Source organism: Schistocerca gregaria, chromosome 7 (genome assembly GCF_023897955.1).
Source record: "Schistocerca gregaria isolate iqSchGreg1 chromosome 7, iqSchGreg1.2, whole genome shotgun sequence".
NCBI classification, from domain to species: domain Eukaryota; kingdom Metazoa; phylum Arthropoda; class Insecta; order Orthoptera; family Acrididae; genus Schistocerca; species Schistocerca gregaria.
Genome location: NC_064926.1, coordinates 332459635 through 332485573, shown reverse-complemented (window position 1 = coordinate 332485573; position 25939 = coordinate 332459635). Strand labels below are relative to the sequence as shown.

Below are 25939 nucleotides of genomic sequence, written 5' to 3'. Positions count from 1 at the left end.
ACATGTTAGCAAGCTTTCCAATAGTGTCTGCAAGAGGACCACTGCTGAAGGGCTTGTACAACATATGGACTCTATGGAAGATAAGAAGCTAGCTTCCTGTTAATGTAAATAAAAAACCCTGTTAATCCATGTTTGCATTTGCATTGTAGAAAGAGGATGCCGGCTACCAAACAACACCCTCTCACTTGCTCCCTACAGTACAAGACTGTACAATCCATTTGACTGTGAATGGCATGACAGTAACAGGTCCACAGGTCCTGTACAGGGGAAGCAGAGACCAGAGACTCATGGTACTACACCTGTCTCCTTACCCAAAAAGTTCAACTTGCTGTCTTCCACTTAAAATAAACCCAAGCCAATGAGTCACACTTCACTCGTTTACAAACCTGCAGTGTCCTGTGTCAAGGAGAGCACCAAACAGTAGGAATCTTCAATATACTGATACTTTAAATAACACAGAAAATAATGGTAAACCTTAAGTACATGGCCACAACACATGGAAGAATTACATTGTGCCCTCTTTCTGTACGGCTGACAGCTCATTCAATATGAAGAAGAGCTATTCCAGTACCTAGTGAATGAAAAAGATGCAACCAACTGCAGATTGTGTCGCATGCTGGAACATATGATCAAGTTCAAAATCTACAGTGTTATTCCCAGAAATAATAGGTGCCCTCTGGTTCTGAGTAGAGTAGAAGGCCTGAACCAGAGAGTTTGAAGTTTCTATGACAAGCTAAGCTGTGACTACTGGATGTGCACAATACGGCTGAGAATCGTAAGGTCCCTGTAAATATGTCAGAAGTGTACCACACATCAAAGGCTGCTACGCAGATGGCTGTCTGTGTGTGGAGTGCATACAAGGGTTTCTTACCTTAGATAACTCTCTCTCTCTTCCAGATAATGATAGCTTTAGGATAACCTGAAGCATTTCAGATTTCAGTAAGATTCAAAGAAGCAGTCCCCAGATAAAATGATTACAATTCTAGTGACCACAGCCAAAGCATTTGAAACAAGGTACTAGAGTTGCCATCAATCCTACAAAGCTGTGGAGCTCACATACTACTAGCTACAAAAAGCTAGCTAATAATCGAAATTGGCAACAGGGAGATGTTTTGTGGCAAATCTAAGAGTATATCTGAACTCTCAACTCAAACTGAAGCTGCATACAGAGTGTGTGTGTGTGTGTGTGTGTGTGTGTGTGTGTGTGTGTGTGTGTGTGTGTGTGAAAACAAAGTTGGACATGAACTTACTTAGCTAGAATTTTAGTATCATAATGTCAACATTGGAGGAGACTTATCATCCAACAACTGGGAAAATTACAGGTTTGTTAGTGTTGAGAATGAAAAGACTTTCTGTAAGACATTACTAAATACCTTCTCCGAGAACTACAAATTGCTCAGAAAGCCACTAATGAAAGAAATATATTAGACTTAATGGATAAAAATAGAACCAACTTCATGTCCATATCAAAACTGCACTCAGTGCCCATGAAGCAATTGTAGCAACAATGCGTGCTAATGCACACAGAGTTGCTGAACAAGTAGAATGATTTACATATTTAGTAATTTGAATAAAAAGATAGTCTTGGCACCTCTCAAAGAGGAACTCAAAATGTTCACCCCTGAACTGTGGTGCAAGTTTAAATCGATAGCTGATTATACATTTAATAATTATATACCTAGATGAACAGATGATGAGAGGAGGGACTCATACAGCTACTTTAAGGAAATTTCTAAAGAAACAATGGCTTCTGCATAACAGGTATAAAACAAACCAAGGGCTGTAGGTATGGAGATAATGAATGAAGTGCATTATCTATCAAGAGGATGATGTGTGAACCTTTAGAGACAACCACAGCCAAATCTTATCACAGGATCTCCCACAAAACCTAGAGATTGCATAAGCTGTCAGTAGCACCAAAGTTGTGTCCATATGATCATGGTGAGACAGGAGCTGAAATTGATGGTTGCAAAGCAAAAGAAGAAATGCTGAAATCTGTTTTCAAACGGAATATACAAATGTACAGCCATAGTTTACTTCTTACACCACTGTAAAGACTTAATTGATATAAATACTAGTATCAGTGGCGTTGAGAATCAGCTAAAGTCACTCAAATTAAACAAGGCTTGAGGGTCCTCTCAGAAGGTGTACAAATTTGCAGCCAAGTTATCTCCCATTTGAGCCATAATACAGAGCAGATCTTGTGAACAAAACATGGTGACCAGTCCTCTAAACATCCATGTGTTGTATAATCCTACTAAATATTCTGAGCTCAAATATAATGAGGAGCCTTGATCAAAATTAGTCCCTACATGCTAACAAGCACGGATTTCAAAAACAATGAGCATGTTAAGCCCAACTTGACCATTTCTCAGATGATCTCCTGTAAGCCACGAATTGCAGAAATCACCTTGTCGCTAAACTTGTCAACTTCCAAAAAGCATTTGATTCAGTACTACACCAACATTTATTAACTAAAGTACAATTATATGTGGAATTGTACAAAATCTGTAAATGGATTGAGAAATTATAGGTAGGGCATTATCTGGGATGGGGAATCAATGAAATAAGCATAAGTAATTTCAGGCATAAAGATGACACATTGAGCTGCAGACAAGCACAACAAAGAGACTGTTACACATAGAGCTTTTGGCCAAAGCCTTCTTCCAAAAAGCAAAGAAAACACACACAAGCAAGCACATCTTAAGCACGACCACTACCTCTGGCCGCTCCGGACAGAGTGCAACTGAATCGGGGGCAGGGAGCCACGATCTGGAGTTGGTCAGGGAAAAGAGGAGGGGAGGGGATAGAAGGGTACAGGTGAGGGGAGAGCTGTGAGTGTTGCCTGGTTGAGTGATCAGGGACTACCTGGTGGCAAGACACAGGTCGAGGTGGAGTGTGGAGTGAGTGGAGAGACTGGAGAGGAGGGAGGGAGGGGCGGAGAGAAAGGAAAAACCACAATGACGGAGGAAGTGCAACAAACACTTAAACGGAAAAAAGGGGAGAAGAAAACCACAGAAACACAAGAAACAGGTAGAAGAGATTAAAATGACAAAACAGATTACCATGGCTGGCTGACCATGAGAATAAAAAGGAGAAGCCAGCCCCCCTGCAACACATTAAAACCTCCACCCTAAAATCACTAGGGTGGAGGACATAGAGAGACAAAGGACATGCACTAAAATTTAGATCAAATGATCAAACCCACCCTCACAAATAAAATGTAAAACTAAATTAGCCGATGAGCTATTGTCAGATAAAATTAGCGGCAATGAGTCTGGTAACCGAAGATTTCGTCACAGGGCAGTCAAAGTGGGACAGTGCACCAGAATATGAGCCACCGTCAACCGGGCACCTCACCAACACTGAGGCAGGTCTTCACAGCACAGGAGGTAGCCATGGGTCACCCAAGCGTGGCCAATGCAGAGCAGGCAGAGAACCCCAGAGTCCCTGTGAGAGGCTCGCATGGAGGACTGCCACATAGTCGTAGTCTCCTTAATGGCACGCAGTTTGTTGTGCGTACTGAGACTATCCCATTCCATCTCCCAAAGCCGAAAAACCCGGCGACGTAAAATCGAACCCAGGTCAGTTATTGGAATGCCGATCTCCATAAGTGGTTTCTGTGTAGCCTGTTTGGCCAGCCTGTCAGCAAGGTCGTTGACTGAGATTCCGATGTCTCCTGGGGTCCACACAAAAACCACTGAACAACTGGACCGTTCCAGGGCATAGATGGACTCCTGGATGGTTGCTACCAAAGGATGAGGAGGGTAGCATTGGTCGACAGCTTGTAGGCTACTCAAAAATTCAGTACACAGAAGAAACAACTCCCCGGATGTGCTCAAGAACATGAGATACAGCCACCATCTCTGCATTGAAAACACTGCAGCCATCAGGCAATGAATGCTGAGGGAGGGAGGGTGGCCACGGGGTGGTCCAGTTTGCTCTTGGTCATACTTTGGCAGTGGCCACTGATCCTGGGGGACATCTGATCGGTGACCATACCAATATAAAAAGCTGTGCAATAATCACAGTAGAGCTGGTATATGAAATGGATACTTTCATAGGTTGTCCAACCTCTGATGGGGTAGGATAAGCCTGTGCCTGTGACAGGACTGAGATAGGGAGTGCTGGATAGGTGGATCCCTGTAGAACACCCAGGTGCAAGACCTGCTCACTCCACATAAAAGTAAGGAGTTGTCATTGGGAGTGGCATAGTGAGTCCTAATGGGTGACAAAGGGGTGTTCCCTTGTATATCGTCCTTGGAGGTGGTGGGAGCATTAGAGGTATGTTGGGATATGGCATGGGAAATCTGTTTGCAGACTAGGTCTGTGGGATATTGCCTGTCTGCAATAGGCCTTGTGAGACCTTCAGCATACTGGATTCTTGTCACTTCATATATCCTGGCTTCGGGTGGGCAGGCTGAATGGAAGGCATTTTTTGATGTGAAGGGACAGCAGCTGTTGAAATGCAGATGCTGTTGGTGTGTTTAATGTGGAGAGTGGTGTGGATGGAGCAATCAGAGAAGCTGAGGTCAACATCATCAAGGGAAGTGGCGCTCTGGGTTGAGGATGACCAGGTGAATCAGATGGAAGAGAAGGTGTCAAGGTTGTGAAGCAATGAGAGTAGGATGCCTTGGGCCTGATTCCAGATCATGATCCAACGTGGACTTTCCATTGTATAATTTCAGTCGTGTCAAAAGAGGTTTGACTGCTTTGAAACTCTGGTTGTTCATGTTATATTAATGACCTGACAGACCATATTAATAACAACCTTGGAAGTTTCTGCAGATGATGTGTGTGTCAATAAAGAAGTACCATCTGATGGGTGGAGGGTGGGGGATAGCTGAAATATTCAACTAACAGTCTGCTGCTCACCACATAGAGATGGCATTGTGTCGCACACAGGCAAATGAAAAAGATTGCTAAAATATTGAGCTTTCTGATAAAGACCTCTTTCTAAAATGGAAAACACACACATTCACACAAGCACAACTTGCACACACGACTACTGTCTCCAGCCGCTTAAGCCTGGAGAGAGTGGTTACTACTTTGGAAGGAGAACTTGGTCCGAAAGCTTAATATCTTAGCAGCCTTTTTCATTGTGCATATCTACATGGCGAGTAGCAATATACCTTTCCATATAGTCATTATTCCAGCGAGAACTTTCCACTGCATGAAATATTCAGTCAGATCTTCGTAAGATTTCTAAGAGACGCGAAGATTGCCATCATAAATGTAAAATTATGCACTTCACAAAACGGGGGGAAAAAATATTAACCAGTTACTATCAACAATTGACAACTAGCTTCAGTCAATTCATACAAATGGTTACAACAATTTCTAAGGACACGAAATGGAATGACCACATAGGCTCAGTCATAGGTAAGGTACGTGGGAGACCTTGGTTCACTGAGAGGGTACTGGGGAACTGCAATGAGTCTACGAAAGAAACTACTCAAACACTTATGCATCCCGTCTTAAAATATTGCTCAAGTGTGTGGGCCCATAGACAATACGAATAACAAGGGATGTTGAATACATACAAAAAAAGGTGGCAAAAATGCTCACAGGTCTTTTTGACTCATTGGAGAGTGTTACAGAAATGTTGAAAAGTCTGATATCTCTGACACTTGAACACAGACACAAATCACTACACTTACAAAATTTCAAGTAGCAGTATTACAGGAAGAATCTTGAAAAATTCTTCAGGCCCCTATGTATCACTCCCACAGGGATCAAGAAGACATAATTAAGACTAATTATAGCACACAGAGAGGCATTTTAAAAGTCATTCTTCCCACACAAACAATATGCGACTCAAAAAGGAAAAATGCCTACCATTTGATATCATCCTAAAATCTCTAACATGGACTTTTCAATGTTTTGCAGACTTCACACCAATAGTTTGACTACCGTGCAATATTAGGTTTTCTGCATTCTTGAGTTCAGAAAAAGTTGATTGGCAATTTTAGTGAAGACGGCATTTTGTCCCTGATTTGACACCGAAGCACCACCAACGAAAAGCATAAGATATGATGTAATTCTTCAGGCTTTTCCGGCGAGATCTTGACATGTGGAATAATCGGATCTACTGCCGGATGTTTGTGTTGCTCTGGTACAATATTTTGGCCACATAACTCGTTGCCTTTTTCAGGGGAGACCTGAGACCTGTCTCAGATCACACCTGAAGAAGGTAACAAGTTACGTGGCCGAAATATTGTGCCAGAAACACAAACATCCGGCAGTAGACCCGATTATTCCACAGGACATAAGATATTACTTTAAGCCATTTGCACAAACAAGGCACCTCTGCAAACAACAAAGCAAACAAACTAACAACGTCAGACAATGACACAAGACAAAGTGAAGAAAGTTTTGTACACAGTCCAATTTAAGCCAATCAGTAGAGTGAATACCTCAATCAACTGTAAGGATGTATAAGCCCTTCCACTTACAACCTGTGTAAGCTCTTGTTGAAAATAAAAAAGTAAAGCATATTAAATTTTGCGGTGACATGGTAAGAAAAATGGCGGATGAAACAGTTCTGCATTTAATTTTTAGTGAAATGTGACATTTCATCTTAGAAGAAAGCTAAATGGATACAATGTTTACATACAGGCTCTGCTAAACCCACTGAAACATTGCCACATGAGAGAGACAGCAAAACAAAACATGCTTTATACTTTATTGCAATCTCCATCAATGCCTTCCTCAACAACAGATGGGTCACATGGGAAAAGAAGACCTGGACCTTACATTCTGACCAACGAGATCTCCTGATCTCAAAGCATTTTACTTTTTTCCATTGGGAATTGTATAAATCACAGTTTACACTCAAACTTTATCAAAAACTCTGGCTGACCTGTGGGACAGAATAAAACCTGCAGGGAACTCAGTGACACATGAGATGACTGACTGCATGTTGAATGAGTTTGACTAGCATTTTTCTCACTTTTCTGAACATTCATTATCTATGTCTGCAATCTTCAAAACAGCCTGTTGCCATCGACATATAGATTATTTCATCAAATTTATATTTCTTTCATGAAATAAAAATTTATTTATTAGGATCCATCTTTTTGAATAACCCCATATTCAAAATGGAGTATGCGACTTGTATCTATACAGTTTACAGCTACCAAATTTGTAAGATCCATAGTCAAACTATTACCATGCTATCATCAATCTCAAGCTATAGTGATTAAACAAATGCTCTCTATACCTAGAGATATCCTTTGGGCATTTTTTTCACTTCACTGCAACAAATGAATGAATAGTAGTCATTTTAAAACATTATGTGACTACTAAAAACCAAAATAAAAAGGTATGTTCTAATTAATAAAATAACAATTAAAAAGGATCATCCACACTCTACCCAAATACATATTATTTCATTTTTCATCGTCCTCCGCCCCTCCACTCTCTCTCAATTATCTATACAACAGAGAGAGAGAGAGAGAGAGAGAGAGAGAGACTATAAAAGCATGTGAATGAGCAGTAACAGCAAGTGTTCAAATTTTGCGAAGTTGAATAAAAAGCCTACACTCTAAAACAATTGGTGACACCAGTACAACAATGAGACAAAATAAATAAAACTGCTAGTTTTTACAACCAGAATGCATTCTCTGAAATTTGAAAGAAAGGCTGCTTTGAAAACAAATCAACAGTAAAAGTCTAGAAGAGGGCCAGTGGCACACTTAAGTGTTTCATGCAGGAACACTGTCATCAAGGAAACGAAAGAGGATGTGTCAACTGTTCGTGCTATGCAGCCAATGCAAGAGAAGGCAGATGACATGTTTCAAAGTAATACATTTGGAAGAAAGACTGAAACACTGCTGTGAATGAGGATAATAAATTTAACTGTTCTTTGTTTGAATTGCTGCTATTTAAACTGTGCTAGTATTTTCAAACAAATGGACCACCTCATAACCCATGATGTATTAGAAAAAACTGTGAAACATTTTCGATAAACAAGATTATGAATGTAATTGCTGCTTATTTCACTCACATAAATTTAAAATGTGCTTTAACCCTAAATCTAACTTTAACTTCGCATTCATAATATATTTGGACAGCAGCAATAAAATACTTGTGCCAACAAAGATTATTAATGGAATTCTTTCTCATTTCACAAATAACAATTAATTCTATGCTATTTAAAAAACCTAGTGTGTTCAAAAAATGTATTGCACTGTCCTGTGCCAAACAGGGACCATGTACTTGGAGCACGTGTCCTCTGTAGTACCTGTATGGGCACATGTCTTCATATCCTTTAAAGTCAATTTGTCATTGATAGTAAGGTGCTGGAAACATTCATTTTCAGGTGTCTGTATGTGGAGAAACAGTCTAAAATCACCGTTGTCTGCAGAAAATATTTTGTTTAACAATTTTTAAGAGAACAGCTTTTGAAAGCTTAGGCACAATGCAAAAAGACATTTGTATGTATCTTGTTTGATACCACCAAACACTTGTCTTCCTATTCTCTGTTCCCTCATATAAACTATTACTTGCCAAACTGAGATTCATCGATTTTAACATTCTGCCCTTCACCATCCAGTTTCTCCCTCTGTCTCAGGCAGATTTCCACAAACTTCTCTACAAAACTGTCACCAGTCCACCATGGTTTGTTTGGTCAAATTCACTTCTCAGAATGTAAATTCTGATTTACACTCATAAATACATAAATTGCAAAATGGTAATAATTTTTATCTAGCTTCCACAAAATTAAGAATTCTTTCTGATAGAACACTCAGAAAATCCACGGCTTTTTCTGCACATCCAGATGATTCCATCCACACAAATCTTTGACTCTTTAAGAGCCATTTCACTACTGAATCTGATACATTTTTGTGTCTGGTTTCAATTTCAGCACTAAAGATACATTGCCTCTCAATGGTTGTATAAAAGTATCAACTCACTGGCTACGTGAAACTGACGCATTGCAAACCTATGAATAGGTAAACACTAACTGCCGCTGGCCCTGAGCTAGAATTTAGCCCAAATTAATGACAACATTCAGATCAATGTTTCTGATAGGATCAGATAGTACTGCAACAGACAGAGCATCTTTGAAAATATTAACTGGAAACAAGACAGGATGGCTTAGATACACATTTAGGGTGTGACATAAGAAAGGTTTAATGAGAAAATGAAAAACTAAACAAGGGAAAAAGAGTATGGAGGAGATAAAACACAGAAGGAATGCAACAGTAGACAAGTGATAAAAAAGGGAGGAATTAAATAAGTAAAGTAGAATGCAGAAGGAAGGAGAAACGCTGGAAACATAATGAAAGGCATAATGCCTGACTGTTGTTCAGCTCAAAGTGTAGCTTGCTAACTTGCAAGAAAGAATGGCGAGCCATAGCCAAATGTGTTCTGGGTACTGAATTAATGTAAACGACCACTGGTCACGTACACTAACTAGATGGTGTTTGGATTTTTTTGGTAGTTTTCAAGAATCTTCTCGATAAAAGTCAGGATGGTTTTCAATCTCTGCCTCAATAGCATAACATTCAGACATTTAAAATTCAAAAACACACAAAACAAAGTTTATGTGGCTTACACCAAATTGTACAAAAAATTATTCTCATCTTTGGTCAACTGACAATTACGACCGCAAAAAGACATCAGATCTTTTCTTCAATTACTCATGTATATATTTTCATGAACATTCTTTTTGTGTGTGTGTTTTTTGAACACCTGTCATCCATTAACCTCGTACAATATTTTACTTATTGATCTGATGGAATTACATTTTCCTGGAGTCATATGAACTTCAACTTTATCTTCCATAATGATAGAAGTTGAAGTGAAGTAAAGTGAAGTACACCTTTGTGCCAAGGCCAGGACTTGAACTGGTCTCCTATTTATGAGGCAGATGTACTAACAACTACAACACCGTGGCATAGTGGCCCACACAGCTGCACAGACAATGTCTTCCCTAAGACAAACTTCAGTTCACATCTTCAGCCAATTTTCCCCTTCGTACAGTGTCAGTATTTCCGAGGCTCTCTGATTCGGAATGGCACCCTACCTTCATATGTAATAGGGAAATCCTGCCCTGCACCTCAGGCATAGGTGAGAGTCACACCAAAACTGACGATTCAAGAAGGGGTTAATAGTCTGAAGGCATGAACTGAGGTGTGTGTTAGGGAGGGCACTGGACTACAGTAGTCCATGCAGCTGTGTGAGCCACAATACTATGGTGATGTAGTGGTTAGTAAACCTGCCAGATGGTTTAGTGGTCAGCACTTCTGCCCAGTAAGCAGGAGACCCAGTCGAAGCACCGGCCTTGGCACAAATTTTAATTCATTATTTCAGCTACTATCCTTTTCAAATATTTTACTTACAATGAGAGGCCACGACACCGAGACCATGGATTTACTTCAGACTTTTTACAACTTTAGTAGGCCATTAAAACAACATAACGTACAAGCAGAAAGGTGTACTGCTCTGTCAATTCCAAGAAAATCGCAAGAGAAGTTTTACGCATCTATTATGTATCCCATGTATCTATGTAAGGATGCTGACCCTAAGATGTCAGTGTGGTCAAGTGATTAGCATTCACACTTTGCAAGAGTGTCGTGGATCATGCAACAATTCGAACTGTCAGGACATTCATTATCTGCAGTAGTCAAGGAACAAGTAGTCACCTTCATTTTTGTAGTACTAGTGTAAATTCTGCAATATTCAAAAAATTTGCACCTACATTATTCCTTCTTGCTACATTAGCAACGTCTCATCGCTGCACAGGTTAACTGCCAAATCTGGCCTGCCTCTGTCTCTGCAGCTTGAAGTGTCAAGACGCAAGGTAGTTCTGGGTACATTACAAGATTGCATGTATAAGTAATTTCGCAAATCATGACAGGTATTCATTTTCATGGAAAATTCTGTGTGTTTGTTTGTTTACTTGTTGATAGTTATAATAATTAAATTTAATTAAAAATCTTTCTTATAATTATACTACCTCTCAAATGTAATACAAATTAAATAATATGACCAGTGATGTTAAAAAAAAATTGATAAGACACTATATCTGAGGGGGAGTCGAACCATCACGTCATAGAAATTTGTTTAACAAACCTTCAAACACTGACTACAAGATCACCATGAACTCTATAATGTCTAGAAGTTACACACAGATACACATAACAGATGCGTAAAACTTTTCTTGCGATTTTCTCGGAATTGCTAGAGTAGTGCACCTTGCTACTTGCACATTATGTTGTTTTAATGGCCTACTAAAGGTGTACAAAGTCTAGTAAATCTGTGACCCCAATGCCATGGCCTCTCCTTGTTAGTTTTAGACAACATGAAACACCAAACAAACATGCTTTCACACACAGTTCTGGTTACAAAATGTGAACAGCAACCTAGATACAATTTTGCAACATATTACTTACCCTGGGACTGAAGGCAACACCACGGACACTTCCTTGATGATATCTAAGAAACCGTGGCTTCCCCTGTTGCTGCATGTTGTAGCTGTTTTGACTGCTGATGCTAGATCTTTTGCAGCCCCTGGGACCTAGGACCTCTCAAAGTGAACGAGGTAAAAACTCCAACTAGCTGATCATCTTATAGGAAAGAAATTTCTTCCCTCATACTAGAAATATATTCTTAGAGAGGTCTCCCAATTGACATCCCACCTGAAAATACAAAATTAGTTAGCAAAGAAAATTAAGATTAATATTATTTCAGCTACAATTATTTGATTGACAACAACATTAAATTTATAGAATATCCATGTTCTTTGTATTAGTACCAACTCAATGACTTAAGTAAGTCACAGTAATACAGTTCCAAGGCTTTGAGACTGAATTACTTCTTACTAAAAAGATCGTGGTAACTACAAAACACTATTTTTTCTTGGTCCTTAGGTTTGTCTCTCAGTCCTTGCTCTGGGTAATGTGCAAACAACATCTTAAAGTGATAATACCTATTTGTTACAGCAAAACTAGAAGGCTACTAATAACCTTGGGAAAAAAGGTTGCAACTTTCTGAAAACTTTTAAGTGTGATACATTCCATACAATAATATGGGTAACAAAATTAATAATGAATTCTGGAATGGGGTCAACCTACAATACCTGATGTCATTTTAAACCCAAAACGTAATAATGAAGTGGCATGTGGTGTTATGTGTGTGCAAACAGAATACTGGCAATAATTCTTTTGCACCTATTTTAAATTGTTAACTAAACAATGTGGTGACTGATAGCTCTATAGCATATTCTATGTGTCGGTTAGGCTGGAAAGTGACAGTTTCATTGTTAGAGGGTGAAGCTGACAAATGTGAATAGAAACTTTAGATGTAAAGTTGGCAAAGCAGTATTGAACGCTTCAGTTAATCCACGCAATATATGTTTCTTGATTTATTGCCAGTGTATGTTGTGCCCATAATACGAACACACTAATGTTGTCCAAATGGCCACAGATGATACGGGGCAGGGGGAGAGGGGGGGGAGGAGTGAGGGAGGGAGGGAGGGGGGGGGGGGAGAGAGAGAGAGAGAGAGAGAGAGAGAGAGAGAGAGTTATCATCACGGCTGTATCCAGTATGATTAATACTAATATATTATCCCTACAATTTACGTGCCAGTTCCATCATGCCACAAAGAGCCACAGTGAAAATAATAGAAATCCCATGGGTTGATTACTATCCTGTCGAAGATATGCAGTGAAGGTACGCTGACCATGGGGGAACGCCCCTTCCTCCAAGAAATTCTGCACGTCTGATGTCATATTTGACTTTACGAGTTATCACATATAAATTTATTTCTCCGGCTCAACCATAGGAATATTATCGTACCAAATGTTTTGCCCCTAACGCGATACACTCGAACCAAGTAGTCTACATTCGACATTCATTTTAAGTAAACAGATCAGAGTAGCAAATGTTAATTATTCATGAGAGGCAATTCTATAATTAAAAGAGTTTAACATTCTTCGAATACAATCATTAGTTTCATGATACATACTATGGAATATGCGTTGCGATACATTTAAGTGATGTATGTATGTAAGTCATATTTTAAACAGCTGCGAAATCCTACCGCTTACCTTCACAACGTCATTATCTCCAAGAAAAGTCCATCGTTCATGTTATGCATGTATGTCAACAATATGACTCACTGATTTTTAATTTTCTTTCTATCAAAGTTTCGAACAACACACTGACAATCATCCCAGCAAGACTTTAATAAGTCCTGTTTCGCTTCAAAGGTATCACAAGCGTCCGATATGCATTTATTCTAAAACACATTACGATTTTACGGTTGGTAAAGATACGTACCTGTACTTCAGGCGGTTCTGATTCATTTCCAACTCCAAAATGTTACACATGCTTTAAACGACAGCGTACCGAATCCACACCACTGCATAATGTTTGTAAAACAAACACTTACATAAACATTGTAGCACTATACATTACACAAACACAATGTATCTCTCTGCATTATTTCTACTGCATATCAGAGATAAACAACCATTACGTAAAAGTCAGGCGTTAAGAGCATTGACAGCACTTATCTCTGATAACGTTTTGCCTGCACACTTATTACAATTTAATAATTTTAAAACAATACATCAGATTTCAATAGCCAGAATGAATCTTTAAGTGTCAATTATTACCCTGGCATAACTAATCAATAGCACCAAACATTTAGGTCAGGGCACAATGTTTACCGTAGCAGTAATGAAGAGCTGCTAGAAATAATAAAAAAAAGTGGGACTATTGTTGTCATGGAAACCCATGTTATCTTATGTAAACAGTATTTTCGGAAAACCATGATTTCTTGTGTGTAGTCATTAAATACCTTTGTAGGTGGTAAGAATGTAAAGTGCTTTGGGTATGAAGCTGGTAACTGACATTCACTGTATTATACTAATTGTAGTTAAATTTTGTATGTATCGAGTTCGTAGCATCAAAAGATAGTGCTCATTTAGAATGTATGTTCTTATTTCCATTTTTCACGAACCATTGGTGACGTTCACAGTCAAACACCGATTCACAGTTTCTCGGCGAGGATGAATATTGCAAAATAAGCTTTCGTTGCTTTGTCGGACGGAGCTCGCAAGAATGGTTGCTAACACACTTCGGTGCGAGCTTTTTGTATTTCATCACGGAGCGAGCAGTACATATTAACAGATTTTGAAAATTAGCACAGTTTCTTTGCCTTGTCGATTGTTGGTCTTTTCTAACAATTCGCTACAATACATCTTTCGTGGCGTGTCTTCAAGTAAACATTTTTTGGCATTTCTGTTACACACTGTTACCAGCAAAACAACTGTTGCCGCTCGTCCGTGTATATATACGTCCTACGTCAATTGTTAGTTCGAATTCAGGTGGCTGTCTGACAAGCTCACACCGTCGGGTGGCTTGCGGAGTATGGATGTAGATGTAGATGTATTGCATTACGGTCAGTAGACTGTTTTGTAGAGAAGGTGGACTTTTTTTTGGGTTTTACTAATGAATTGAATCAAGTGATTCTCCTCGCATTCAATCGATCAATTTTTTCCATCTGGAAATCAATATTATTGTCAAGAATTATCTGAATGCCATGTTATTCAGTTACTGTTCATGTTTCTATAATGCCAAAACCCAGGTTTTTTTTCGGGGGGGGGGGGGGGGGGGGCGATAAGGGAGAAAAATGACAGCTCGGATAGCTCAGTTGGTAGAAAACTTGCCGTGAAAGGCAAAGGTCCCATGTTCGAGATCCCGATCGGCACATAGTTTTAATATGCAGAAAGTTTCGACGGAAGATTTGTTTCCGGTACCATATGAATGTGTTCTGCGATCCTAATTATTTATAATACACCCACCCTTTATCATCTTACATTGTTAATCGGCAAACGTTTAATATATGACAGCAAGTACCTTTTGTAGGATTAAAATTAGCTCTGGCGGGGGTAGCTACTTTTGAAATAAATTTTTTAGCAATAGTTATGGCACTAAATGTTGTAATGTTTTCTCAAGAGGAAGTTTTTTAAATTGCAGAGACCGCATCTTTCTCTTGTATTTCATTATTACCATGCCTACCATACCCCACAATTTGATGTAACTGTGTTTACTGAACATGTTGGAAATATGATTGATTACCTGGATGTGAAGTGTGGCAAAACATGTTGACATTAAGTGAAAAACTCAAACTGTGGGCCTGCTTTTTAAATTGTTTATGGGCTCTTAATTTGTACATTGTATTAATGAACGAACATCCAACTCCACAAGATACATGCTTGGACAATATAATTGCCAACATAAATAAAAATCAATTATATTGTTGTGTAATTGCTCAAATGTTATAAGTGTAGTCCACATCTGTTCAGGCCAGTCACTTATCTCTTCTATCGCCTCTGGCACCATGGTAGACTTCTCGTTTAGCTACTGTCATTGTTGATCTTCTGTCATACCATCTAGAACACAGAAAATCATCACTGGAAACATTCTGACTTCGGAACATAGTACTGAAAAGAGCACTCTTATTCCCAACCAGAAGAAAATCCATTTCTTGTTACTCTTATATGTCACTCTTTTATTATGAAAATAATAAGAAAACTTCACTCTCCTGCAGCCCCAGTCAGAAGATATTTCAAAAAACACACCCATTTCCACAAAACACTATTATACAACCATATTAATCAGCTGAATGTACCCAAAAACTTACAGACGTAGAATTATCTGGATGGTTTCAGATTTCCTACAAGTTTCAGCAATAAAGAAATTAGCTATTAACAACTGCAATAAGAGATCAGCAATAAATAACTGCAACAAAGTAATTAGCAGGAAACAACTACTACAAAGATATTAGAAATCTGTGGCAAACAACTACAGTAAAGAATGAGGAGCTTGTGTTCAAAAGTCAATAAATGCAAAAAAGGAAATTTCTGAGGAAACATATTTTTAAACTATCATACCAAAGTACTAATTAAATAAACAAAATAATTTAACACTGCTTTAGTAGGCATGATCCCAGTTGCACATTTGAGTTTCCATAAATCTTTTGTTTCTATCAAAGTAGAGGGGAAAGTTCAAATTTTTTCAGAGATTGGTAAATGCAAAGATAGGAGTTAAAAGTTTGCTTAATATACAAATTCAAAGTTATTCTTTTTTATCTTTAACATTAATTACAAAGAAAGCTACTTTATTGTTCATTTTGCATAGAGATATAATAATGTATTAGGCTACTATATAATACTTTCAAATCATAATTTTCCATAAATGTTTGATGAGCAGAAGTGCAAAACAACAACAAATGTTACTGAAATACAACAATAATACTTGCTGCAGCAATAGTAAACTGGAAATTATTGATCACTTTCAATAATGTCCTTATAAAGCAATTCTGCTCCTTCTGGCATTTTAAAAAGCCGCTTGAATTTTAAGACATCCTTTTTTTTCCTTGATGGAAGGTGTCTTAGATTGTAAGGCTTCACTCAGAGAAACAATGTCTTTCTCTTTTTGGTAATCTTTTTCTACTCTACCAAACACTCTGTCAGGAGGCATATAACTGTGACCATCTTCCACAAAGGCCATTAGTTCGCCCATTATTTTGACTGGTACAGAGTCAGAAAAATAAGTGATTACATTTGGATCATTTTTTCACTGGGACACCTCAAGATTTCTGACAAAATCCAGTAGAACAAAGGCTACTTGATTGCAGTCTTTTGTTCTTCCGTTTCATGTCAAGTATAAAAAGCACTCCTTTCATTCGTCTGTGCTCAGAAATGAATTATAATGCACAAACTGTGTAGCCAAACCTGTCTTCAATAGAATACTTCACCTATGGAGAGATGAGAGATTTGGTATTGGCTGATTCTGTTAAATATCAAAACAAACTTTAACTGCATTTGGATATTCGACCTTCATTACTGCATAGAAATTTTTTACTTGAAGTTTGTACCACCTTTGGTTTGTTATTGACTGATTCTTTTTCTCCAGATCTTGTTTTTTTTAAATTTCAGTGGACCAATCTTACATGTTGAGCATGTACCTGTATGGGGAGTTTTAAATAAGAAATTAAAGAAGTGATATAAAATGTGTTTACAGAAACATTTCCTCATTTTGATTGTACTTAGCTCAGATGGTAAATATCCTCCTTTGGACTTTTTCCTTGAATAGTGGCTCTCCCTACAACTATATGTTTCAGAACCATTCTTTACAGCTTGTGTAACTTCCTTATCTGTAGTAGTGCTGTGGTAACTCCTTAGTTAGTTTTTAGATAGTAAACTCCCTGTTGAATGAAATCTATTGGCCAAATTTGAGAGTCTGCCTTTGGACATCCCGTACATTGTTCGAAATGTTGCGGGATGTGCAGGTATTGCCTGACCACCTTTTCTCCTGATAGTGTACTGAAATGAAACAGTATACTTCTGTTATAACTAGGAATAACACCACAAATAAATCACCATTCTACAGTTTATTGAGACAGTACTGATACAAAATAATTCTGTTACCAAGTGCCAGGTTGTTGTTGACCACTTTATAGAAAATATACAACTTCATGATGATCATACCATTGTGCAGGAAGTGCAAGTGAAATCCAGAATTCTGGTGAAAATCACAAATCTGTTGACATACTAAGCCTAGTGAACATTGAAGTTCAGATTCCAGTATAGCGCTCAGATTCTAAGCCTAGAGCACAGCCAAATCAGCATCGAACAGCAGGTCCACCACAGCGTAGCACTTCATAGTTGTGGAGTAGCATATACCATAATCAAAACTGTCTTGTAGACGCCAGTAGCAGCTTTAAATAAGGCTCCATAGTTAATGGAATGGCTGTGGTTGGTGTATATTCTTGCCGGCCAATCACTGAGTCGCTGTGGATTGAAGCGCACACGTCCAAAGGCAGCCTACAATGCTATCAGCGGGCCACCCTCGGAGAAATGCAGCTGATGATCCATTTCCCAGCCACATTTAATGGGGTACTGCTGCTTGGTGCGGAGATTTAACAGTGGTGAATACCAAAGCTCTTCCATTGGGGAAGCAGGAAAGCATCTGCCTTGAATTTATGCCACATCCATGGGGTACCCTTCCACGTCGTCAGCATAATTGGTGATTTGGGGACCAGGAGCATAAAGATGAAAACACCCTGTTCGGGGTCGAAGGTTGTGTGGTGTGTACCTTGGCAGCGGCATGTCTTCATCTGCATCTGGAATTACTCGTGGTTGGTGAGTGGGCGACATCTCGTAGTCCAGGAAGGGGAGCTTCTGGGGCTGGGTGACGTTTGGCGTAAGTCGCTCTTGTTGAGGTATAGTGTTGGTCAGCTGGCTGTGGGCAAAAGGCATGAACAAGTCTGGTGTTAACACTGGCTGGGTGGCTTGGGGTAGCATTGGAACTAGGGGAATGGTAATGATGGTGCAGAGAGGGGGGCAGAAAAAATTGTTGGGTAACTAGTCAGAGATGAAGTTGATTGCCATGCCACAGAACCTTCCAGTCCAGAAGCTGCACCCTGTAGACCTTCTGGATCAAATGCTAGACAGTTGTTGCCAGAATCCAGGTTGGTTGCCAGTCGAATCTTTTCGCCCTCATTAAGGACTCAGGGCAGAACTTGGATGCAGGCAGTGGTGGTGCTGACGGTGGCATCAGCATGAGCTGGCCCAAGAGAGTTCCGGACTGCCATCCTTGGAGGACGTCCACTGGACTTTTGTCTCTGATGGGTGTGGACCTGTAACTGCTAAAAAAGAAAGTTATTGATGCATTGGTGGAGTGATCCAGGAGGTATTTCTTCACCTGAGTTTTGAAAGTGTGGACCATCATCTCAACTTCTCCATTAGATTGTGGTTGGAATTGGGGTATTGGAATGTGACAAATGCCACACTGGGTGCAGAAGGCATGAAACTCCTCATTATGGAATTGTGGATCATTGTCAGTTTCAAGCACTTGCGACAGATGTTCAGTTGTAAAAAATTTTTCTAAGGCTGTATCGGTGTTGGTGGTTGATGTAGCAGTGCATCAGATGATGCACAGAAATCTGGAGTAAGCATCAACTACTATCAAGAACATGGTGTTAATCACTGCACCAAGGTCACTGGGGGGTACCCTGAACTAAATTTCTGGCTCGCACATTCACTTACTGGCCGGGCATGAACCAGCAGATTGAACGACTTGGGGTATTGGAATGTGACAAATGCCACACTGGGTGCAGAAGGCATGAAACTCCTCATTATGGAATTGTGGATCATTGTCAGTTTCAAGCACTTGCGGCAGATGTTCAGTTGTAAAAAATTTTTCTAAGGCTGTAACGGTGTTGGTGGTTGATGTAGCAGTGCATCAGATAATGCACAGAAATCTGGAGTAAGCATCAACTACTATCAAGAACATGGTGTTAAACACTGGCCCGGCAAGGGTGAGCACATGGTGGCCAACAAGCAAATGAATGTCATGAGGTGCTTGCTGTCATTGACAGGGTGGACACATTAGGATGAGTCGTTCAATCTGCTGGTTCATGCCCGGCCAGTAAGTGAATGTGCGAGCCAGAAATTTAGTTCAGGGTACCCCCCAGTGACCTTGGTGCAATAGATGCTGGACGTGCTGACATAAAGAATAGGGAACAACTACTTGGGTGTGCCCTCATTGGAAACGAGCAGTATTACTCTGTCGATCAACATTAGCTGACGGTGGACATTAAAGAATGACAGAATGCCACGGAATCCTTGATAGGTTGTTGTTCGGGCCATCCATAAAGTATGTGACTTTGGACTTGTTGCAGTACCTTGTTACCGACTGCATCTGCGACATGTGTACTGGTAACGGGAAAAGAATCTACAGTGGCTTCTGCTTTTTCATCATTGTGAAAATACGTAATTTCTTCTTTTTGAACTCTGGATCGAGTCCCCATGGAAGCCGGAAGAGAGCATCAGCATTGGCTTGCTCTGTCATGTTGCGAAAGTGTATCTCATACTGTTAGTGCTCCAAAAATACAGCCCAGCACTATCTACATAGAGCAGTCCGGACTGGAATACTGGAATCTTTAGTGCTGGACTGAATAAGAAGATCTGTAGTTTATGGTCTGTGACAAGGTGAAACATGGTGCCATAAACAAAAATTTGGAATTCCTTTAATGCAGTGATGATGGCCAGTGCTTCTTTTTCTTTTGGTGAGTACCTGTGTTGTGTGTCAGTCAGTGTTTTAGATGCATAAGCCACATGGTGCTCAGAGCTATCCGCCTCCCTGTGTGCCAGGACTGCTCCAATGCCGGTATCAGATGTGAACGTTGTAATAATTATCTGCTTTGTTGGATCAAAACATGCAAGGCATGGGGCCTTGACAACTGGGATTTCAACCTTTGGAAGGCACACTCACAAGCTGGTGTGTACTGAATGCATATCTCAGACAGGGGGGCGGTTTCTGTTGCTACTGGAGGGAAGAACTTTTGGTAATATGATGTCTTCCCCAGAAAGGAAAGAAGTTGCTTTAGCATTGTTGGCCTGGGAAATTTGATTATGGCTTCGACATGTTTATCCAGTGGACAATTGCCTGGCTGAAAATGATGTGGCCAAGGTACTCAATCTCCGACTGGAAAAAACATTTTTCTTTTCTGCATTTTAGGTCAGCCTCCTTTAAGACACTGAATAAAGATTTTAGATTGCGAAGCTGTTCTTCTGTGATTCTCCCTGTTACAATGATGTTGCCTAAATAGTTAACGCATCCATCCACTTTGAGTACTTGTTCCAAAAACCATTGAAAAATGGCGAGGAACTTGCTGTACCAAACATTAAGCGTTTCAAATGATAAAGCCTGTGCGGCATGTTGCATCAAGGAGAAGCTGGAGATAAAGAATCCACTAGGCCTGTTTTAGGGTAGAAGTTTCTACCTTTTAATTTTGACAGCAATTCTTCCGGCTTAGGAATATGATATGTTCAATCTCTGATTGAACATTGACAGTTACTTTAAAACACCAAAAGGGTAATCTTCCCAGATGATTTTCACACGATGACTATTGGGATAGCCCATTGACTTGAAGGAATAGGTTCTAAAACTCTTAATTGCAGTTAGGTGATCCAGTTCTTCCTCTACTTGGGCTCTGAGAGCTAACGGAATGATGCGGGTTCAAAAGTACTAAGGGCATGCATTATGTTTCAGTATGATGTGCATCACAAAATACTTTGCAGTGCTGAGTTCCAGGTGAACAGGTCCTCATAACCCTGGCAAAGTGTCTCTAGGTCCTAGTACGGAACATCTTTGGGTAGCAAATTCACTGAATGATCTATTGAAAATCCAAATTTGTGAAAAGAGTTCAGTCCAAACAAGTTGTCAGCGGAAACACTTAACGACTAAGAAGATAATGTGGAAAGTGGCGTGGCTGTTGGAAGTTCGACTTGTCTGCATACTTGGATGGTATGTTCATTATACACCATTAGAAGTCTCTTTGTTTCTTGCAAGGGAGGAGCTCCAAGTTTCAAATAGGTACTGTAATGCAGAATTCTCACAGCTGTGTCGGTGTCTACTTGTATTTGAAATAGTTTCTCTGCAATTTGCACGTCTGCAAAAAGTTAATGGTCTTTTGATAGTCTATAGTGGTTACCAGATTATGATCATGTCCCTGATCATTTCTTCTGCATAGGACTCCTTACTTTTAGGGGTAACAAAATGACATTTTCTCCATAAACCTTGCAACTCTGCAGCACATTCTCTATGAGTCCGGTTTGACTGTTTCTTGCATTAGTAAAATGCTATCTCGAAGGAAATAACATGAGTACACTGCTGGTAATTTTTAGCCAACAATGAACTAATATTTGAAAAGGTGAGCTCTGAAGGCTTAGATAAGAGGGCAATATGCACAGTAGCTGTAAACCTCACGTTTTGACTAAGACAGGAACAAAGATTTCATGAAGCTAGTATCAGTTACCTCAAGCACTTGGAAATGCTCCAGTAATCTTAATTTGTAGGCTTCTCAGTTCTCTAAAGCCTCATCAAAGGAAGGAAAAACCAGCACTTGTTGAGATGCTTGTGTCTGCAGCAAGCCTTGAAGAAGTGGTTGGAGGGTGTTCAGTAGCAGCTTCCGATTCTCATCCTGCTGATAAATAAGTTTCATGCATAGAGCTTCCAGTGTCAATGTTTGCTGGCTTGTTGCCATTTTTATTGTGTTATAACCAGTAATTACACAATATATATGTCACCATTCTACAGTTTATTGAAACAACACTGATACAAAATAATTCTATTACCAAGCGTCATGTTGTTGATGAATAGTTTGTGGAAATTATATAACTTGAAGGTGATTATGCCAGTGTCCAGGAAGTGCAAGTGAAATTCAGAATTCTGGCAGAAATCAGAAGTCGATTGACATACTAAGTCCAGTGAATGTTAAGTCCAAGTTCCAGTATAGCATGTGGATTCTAAGTGAAGAGGGCAGCTAAATCAACATTAAACAGCAGATCCACCACAACATAACACTTCCTAGTTGTGGAGTAGAGCATAGGACAATGAGAACTGGCTTGCAGACTTCTGTAGCGGCATTAAATAAGGGTCCATAGTTAATGCAACCGGTAGTCGGGGTTGCTGTATATTCTGGGCGGCCAATCGCTGAGTGTGATGGGTGGTTAGTCATTGTGGTTTGAAGCTCGCACACGCAAAGGTGGCCTGTGATACTAGCAGCAGGCCATGCATGGAGAAGTGCAGCCAATGATGCATTCCTGGCCACATGTAATAGTGCACTGCTGCTCGGTGCGGAGATTTAATAGTGGTGGATACCACACCTTGCCTTTTATTTCTCTTCTGGTGTTCCTGCACTTTGGTGAATGATTACCACGTATTTTAGTAATAATTTATCTTGATCAGTTTTGTTTAAACTATATACATGATGATGAAAAGTTCTGATATCATCACAAGTGAGATTAGCTGCTTTGCATTCTTTTCTTCCTAAAGCTTTTGGTTCACTGATATGGCAGGCAACGTAAGTGGACAGGCAGTAGCTGGCATTTTCTTGTTCTTGTTGGACATTTTGGACACTTTTGGTCTTGACGTGGACTCCCTAAGTGCTCAGTAACATATTTACCATTTTCTGAATCACTTACATTAACCTCAATTTTATAATTTAAAAGCTAACTCTTGTACTTCAAACTTCTCCTTGACAATGCAGGCTTTAACTCAGCAATAATAAGGAGTTAATGTTTTTTTACATTGGCAGTGGCATCCTACACTGTTATTCTCCATTCAGGTCCCACAGAAGCAAAGCACAGTATGCGTATATTGACTTTTGCTTTAACTGTCTGAGAGCAAATATTGGGTTTTGCAAATCTCGTAGTTTTCAATATCTTATAACAGTAGCAAATGTCAAATTTTGGCTAAGGTATTTCAACAGATCATGCATGGCAACTAGCTTGATTTATAATACAAAAATCTGAATTTTGTAAAACTGAGCATTTATTGACTTTTGATAAATATGCTTCTCAGTTAGCTGCAGAAGTTAAAACACAAACCTTATTTATAAAACCTGTTGAACTGAAAAGTGGAAGTTCTCCTTTTGAGGGAATGTAGTACTATATGGTACTAATTAACAGTAAAATATAAAAATTATTAGGATTGTCATTTTTTAAAAAAGATCTTAAACTGAAAAAAATATTCAGAAGGGAACATCAAGAGAACTTTGACACATATTTCCAAACTGAGAATATTGTTTCATCATAACATTCTTATCTTCCAAATAAAATTTTAAAAAAAATCCAGAACTGTTTCAGAAAAAAAGCTTAAGCAAAATAGTCCTTGATGCATAATCTTTGGCAGCCTGTATCTAGGGCGAGAAAATTTTTGGACAAAACAAATAAATATTAGTTTCTTACTTTTTTCCTTAAGTGTAACATAGTTCAATAATATAGGAAATTATGAAGATAACCCCCCCCCCCCTCTACTCACCCGAATTGATTATGTCTATCAGATCATCTATGATTATGGGTCACTCCTGAAAATGATAAAAAAAAATGAAATGATCATGTGGCATCGTTGGCCGGGGGGCCCCATGCGGGGAAGTTCGGCCGCCGTATTGCAAGTCCTTTTTAGTTGACACCACTTTGGCGACTTGCGAGTCATAATTATAGTGTACAGCACACCTCCTATTTTAAGAACTTCAGAATGTTAAAAATAGATCACATTAAGTAATTGAGGGACAAGTTAACTGAAGTTGAGTGAGAAAGTCTGTGTAACTGTGAAACCATTGATGGTGCCTTTGATATGTTTATTGATGCTCTCACTAATTTACTCAATAAATGTTGCCCACAAGCATCTAAAAGGGTAAAAACTGATTATGTACCAAGTAAACAGAATAAACTACAGTGGTACACCCCTTATCTATAAGAACTAAGAGATAAACTTTTTGCCTTGTACATCATTACAGAAGCTAAAGTCCAAGGCAGCTGGAAGGCAGTAAACACCCTAGCAAAAAACACAGAACAAAGCAGGTGACCACAATCTCACCTGAGCTGCTAAATAACTTTGTCATAAACTGGGAAATCTCCTACCACAGAATTAGATGAAAATAATTCTGAAGCACTTTGGACAAAATAGGCCTACCAAATATGAGACACATTAGTTTCTAGTGGACTCAAGTTAGTTGTCAGATTGTGCACCGAACTGTATCTGAAGTAGATACTCATGCAGTGAAGAAATTTGTGACTTCTCAAATTACATTCTAAAACCTTCCATAAGTATTATAGTGTCTGCTCTGATTACCTTATAAACTTTATGCTTCAAGCTGGAAAATTTACTGATATCTTGATGTCCAAAGTTGTCTCAGTTTATAAGAAGGGAGATGAAAACAGTCCTGACAGTTACAGGCCAGTATCCATTGTTCTAATAATACATAAGATCGTAGAACACTGCATGAAAGAGTAACTATGCAGGTGCTTTATGAATACTAAGCCAATCTCTTCTTCAGTTTAGGGCTTTAGGCCTGGTCATCCCACCACTGAAGTTGTAAACTCTCTGGTTGCAGAAGTTCTGGAATGCTTTGAAAAGCATTGTTTTGTCTGTGGAATGCTACTTGATCTGAGCAAAGCATTTGATACTGTATCACATGATATCCTATCTATGTTTGAAAAATATGGAATAGAGGATAATGAACTATCATTAATCAAGTCGTATATCTTGGACACCGAACAAGTTGTCACTTTAAATAATTGTAGATCAAATGCTCTACCTATTACTACAGGAGAGCCACAAGTTTGTGTCCTAGCCCCTTTTCTTTTTCTTATATACATGAATGATCTTTTTCCTACAAGATAATAATGAATGCTTATGACACAACCCTAATAATGAGTGATGCTAATATAGATGTAGCTAATATGTTGTAGCCAACACATTTAACAACCTTTTTACAGGTGTTGCTGAAAATATGTTACAATCAAACTTTAAGAGCACCCAGGCAAATGAATATAAAATGAGTGCATGTAGAGGATCAATGTACATCAGTTCTGTTTCACAAGATGAAGTAGTTAAAGCAATAAAAGGACTAAAAAATTCCAAATTGGCAGGTATTGATGGTATACCTGCAACAATGTTAAAGAAGAGCGCATCAAACCTGATTGAAGTACTCACACATTTATGCAACTGCTCACTTCAGGCAGGCACTTTCCCTGATATGTTGAAAACATCAAAAGTTATTCCTGTATATAAAAAGGGGATAAAGACAATGTAAATAACTACAGACCCATCACAATTTCCTCCTGCATCTCTAAAGTACTGGAAAAAGTGATGTATGAGAAACTTATGAAATTTATTAATAAAAACAGCATCCTATGTAATGAACAACATGGATTCAGAAATAAGAGGTCAACAACAACTGCTATCTATGAGTGCATCAATTCCATCCTAAATCTGATGGACAAAAAACAGGAAACAATAGGAATCTTTATTGACTTGTCAAAAGCTTTTGACATGGTGGACCATAAAATTCTGCTATCAAAGCTAGAAAGATATGGTATTCGAGGTCTGTCCAACAAGTGGATCA

General features: G+C 39.1%; 1 protein-coding gene across 4 annotated transcripts in view; it reads right to left on the bottom strand.

Annotated features, from left to right (window-relative positions):
• The window catches only part of LOC126282202 (uncharacterized), a 115979-nt gene extending 102496 nt beyond the window's left edge, over positions 1–13483 (bottom strand). Inside the window, exons 1-2 of one of the 4 annotated variants that reach the window (XR_007551349.1) lie at positions 13291–13483; positions 11403–11648 (exon numbers count right to left, since the gene is read on the bottom strand). Coding sequence is in view for 3 of the 4 variants with exons in the window: in XM_049981739.1 (XP_049837696.1) it covers positions 11403–11477 (75 nt within the window). In the remaining variant the exon portion in view is untranslated. Of the gene's footprint in view, positions 1–5838; positions 6001–11402; positions 11649–13058 lie in introns of those variants that run through there. The other 3 variants (XM_049981739.1, XM_049981738.1, XM_049981741.1) reach the window with 3 other exon arrangements.
• Positions 13484–25939: the final 12456 nt, after the last annotated feature.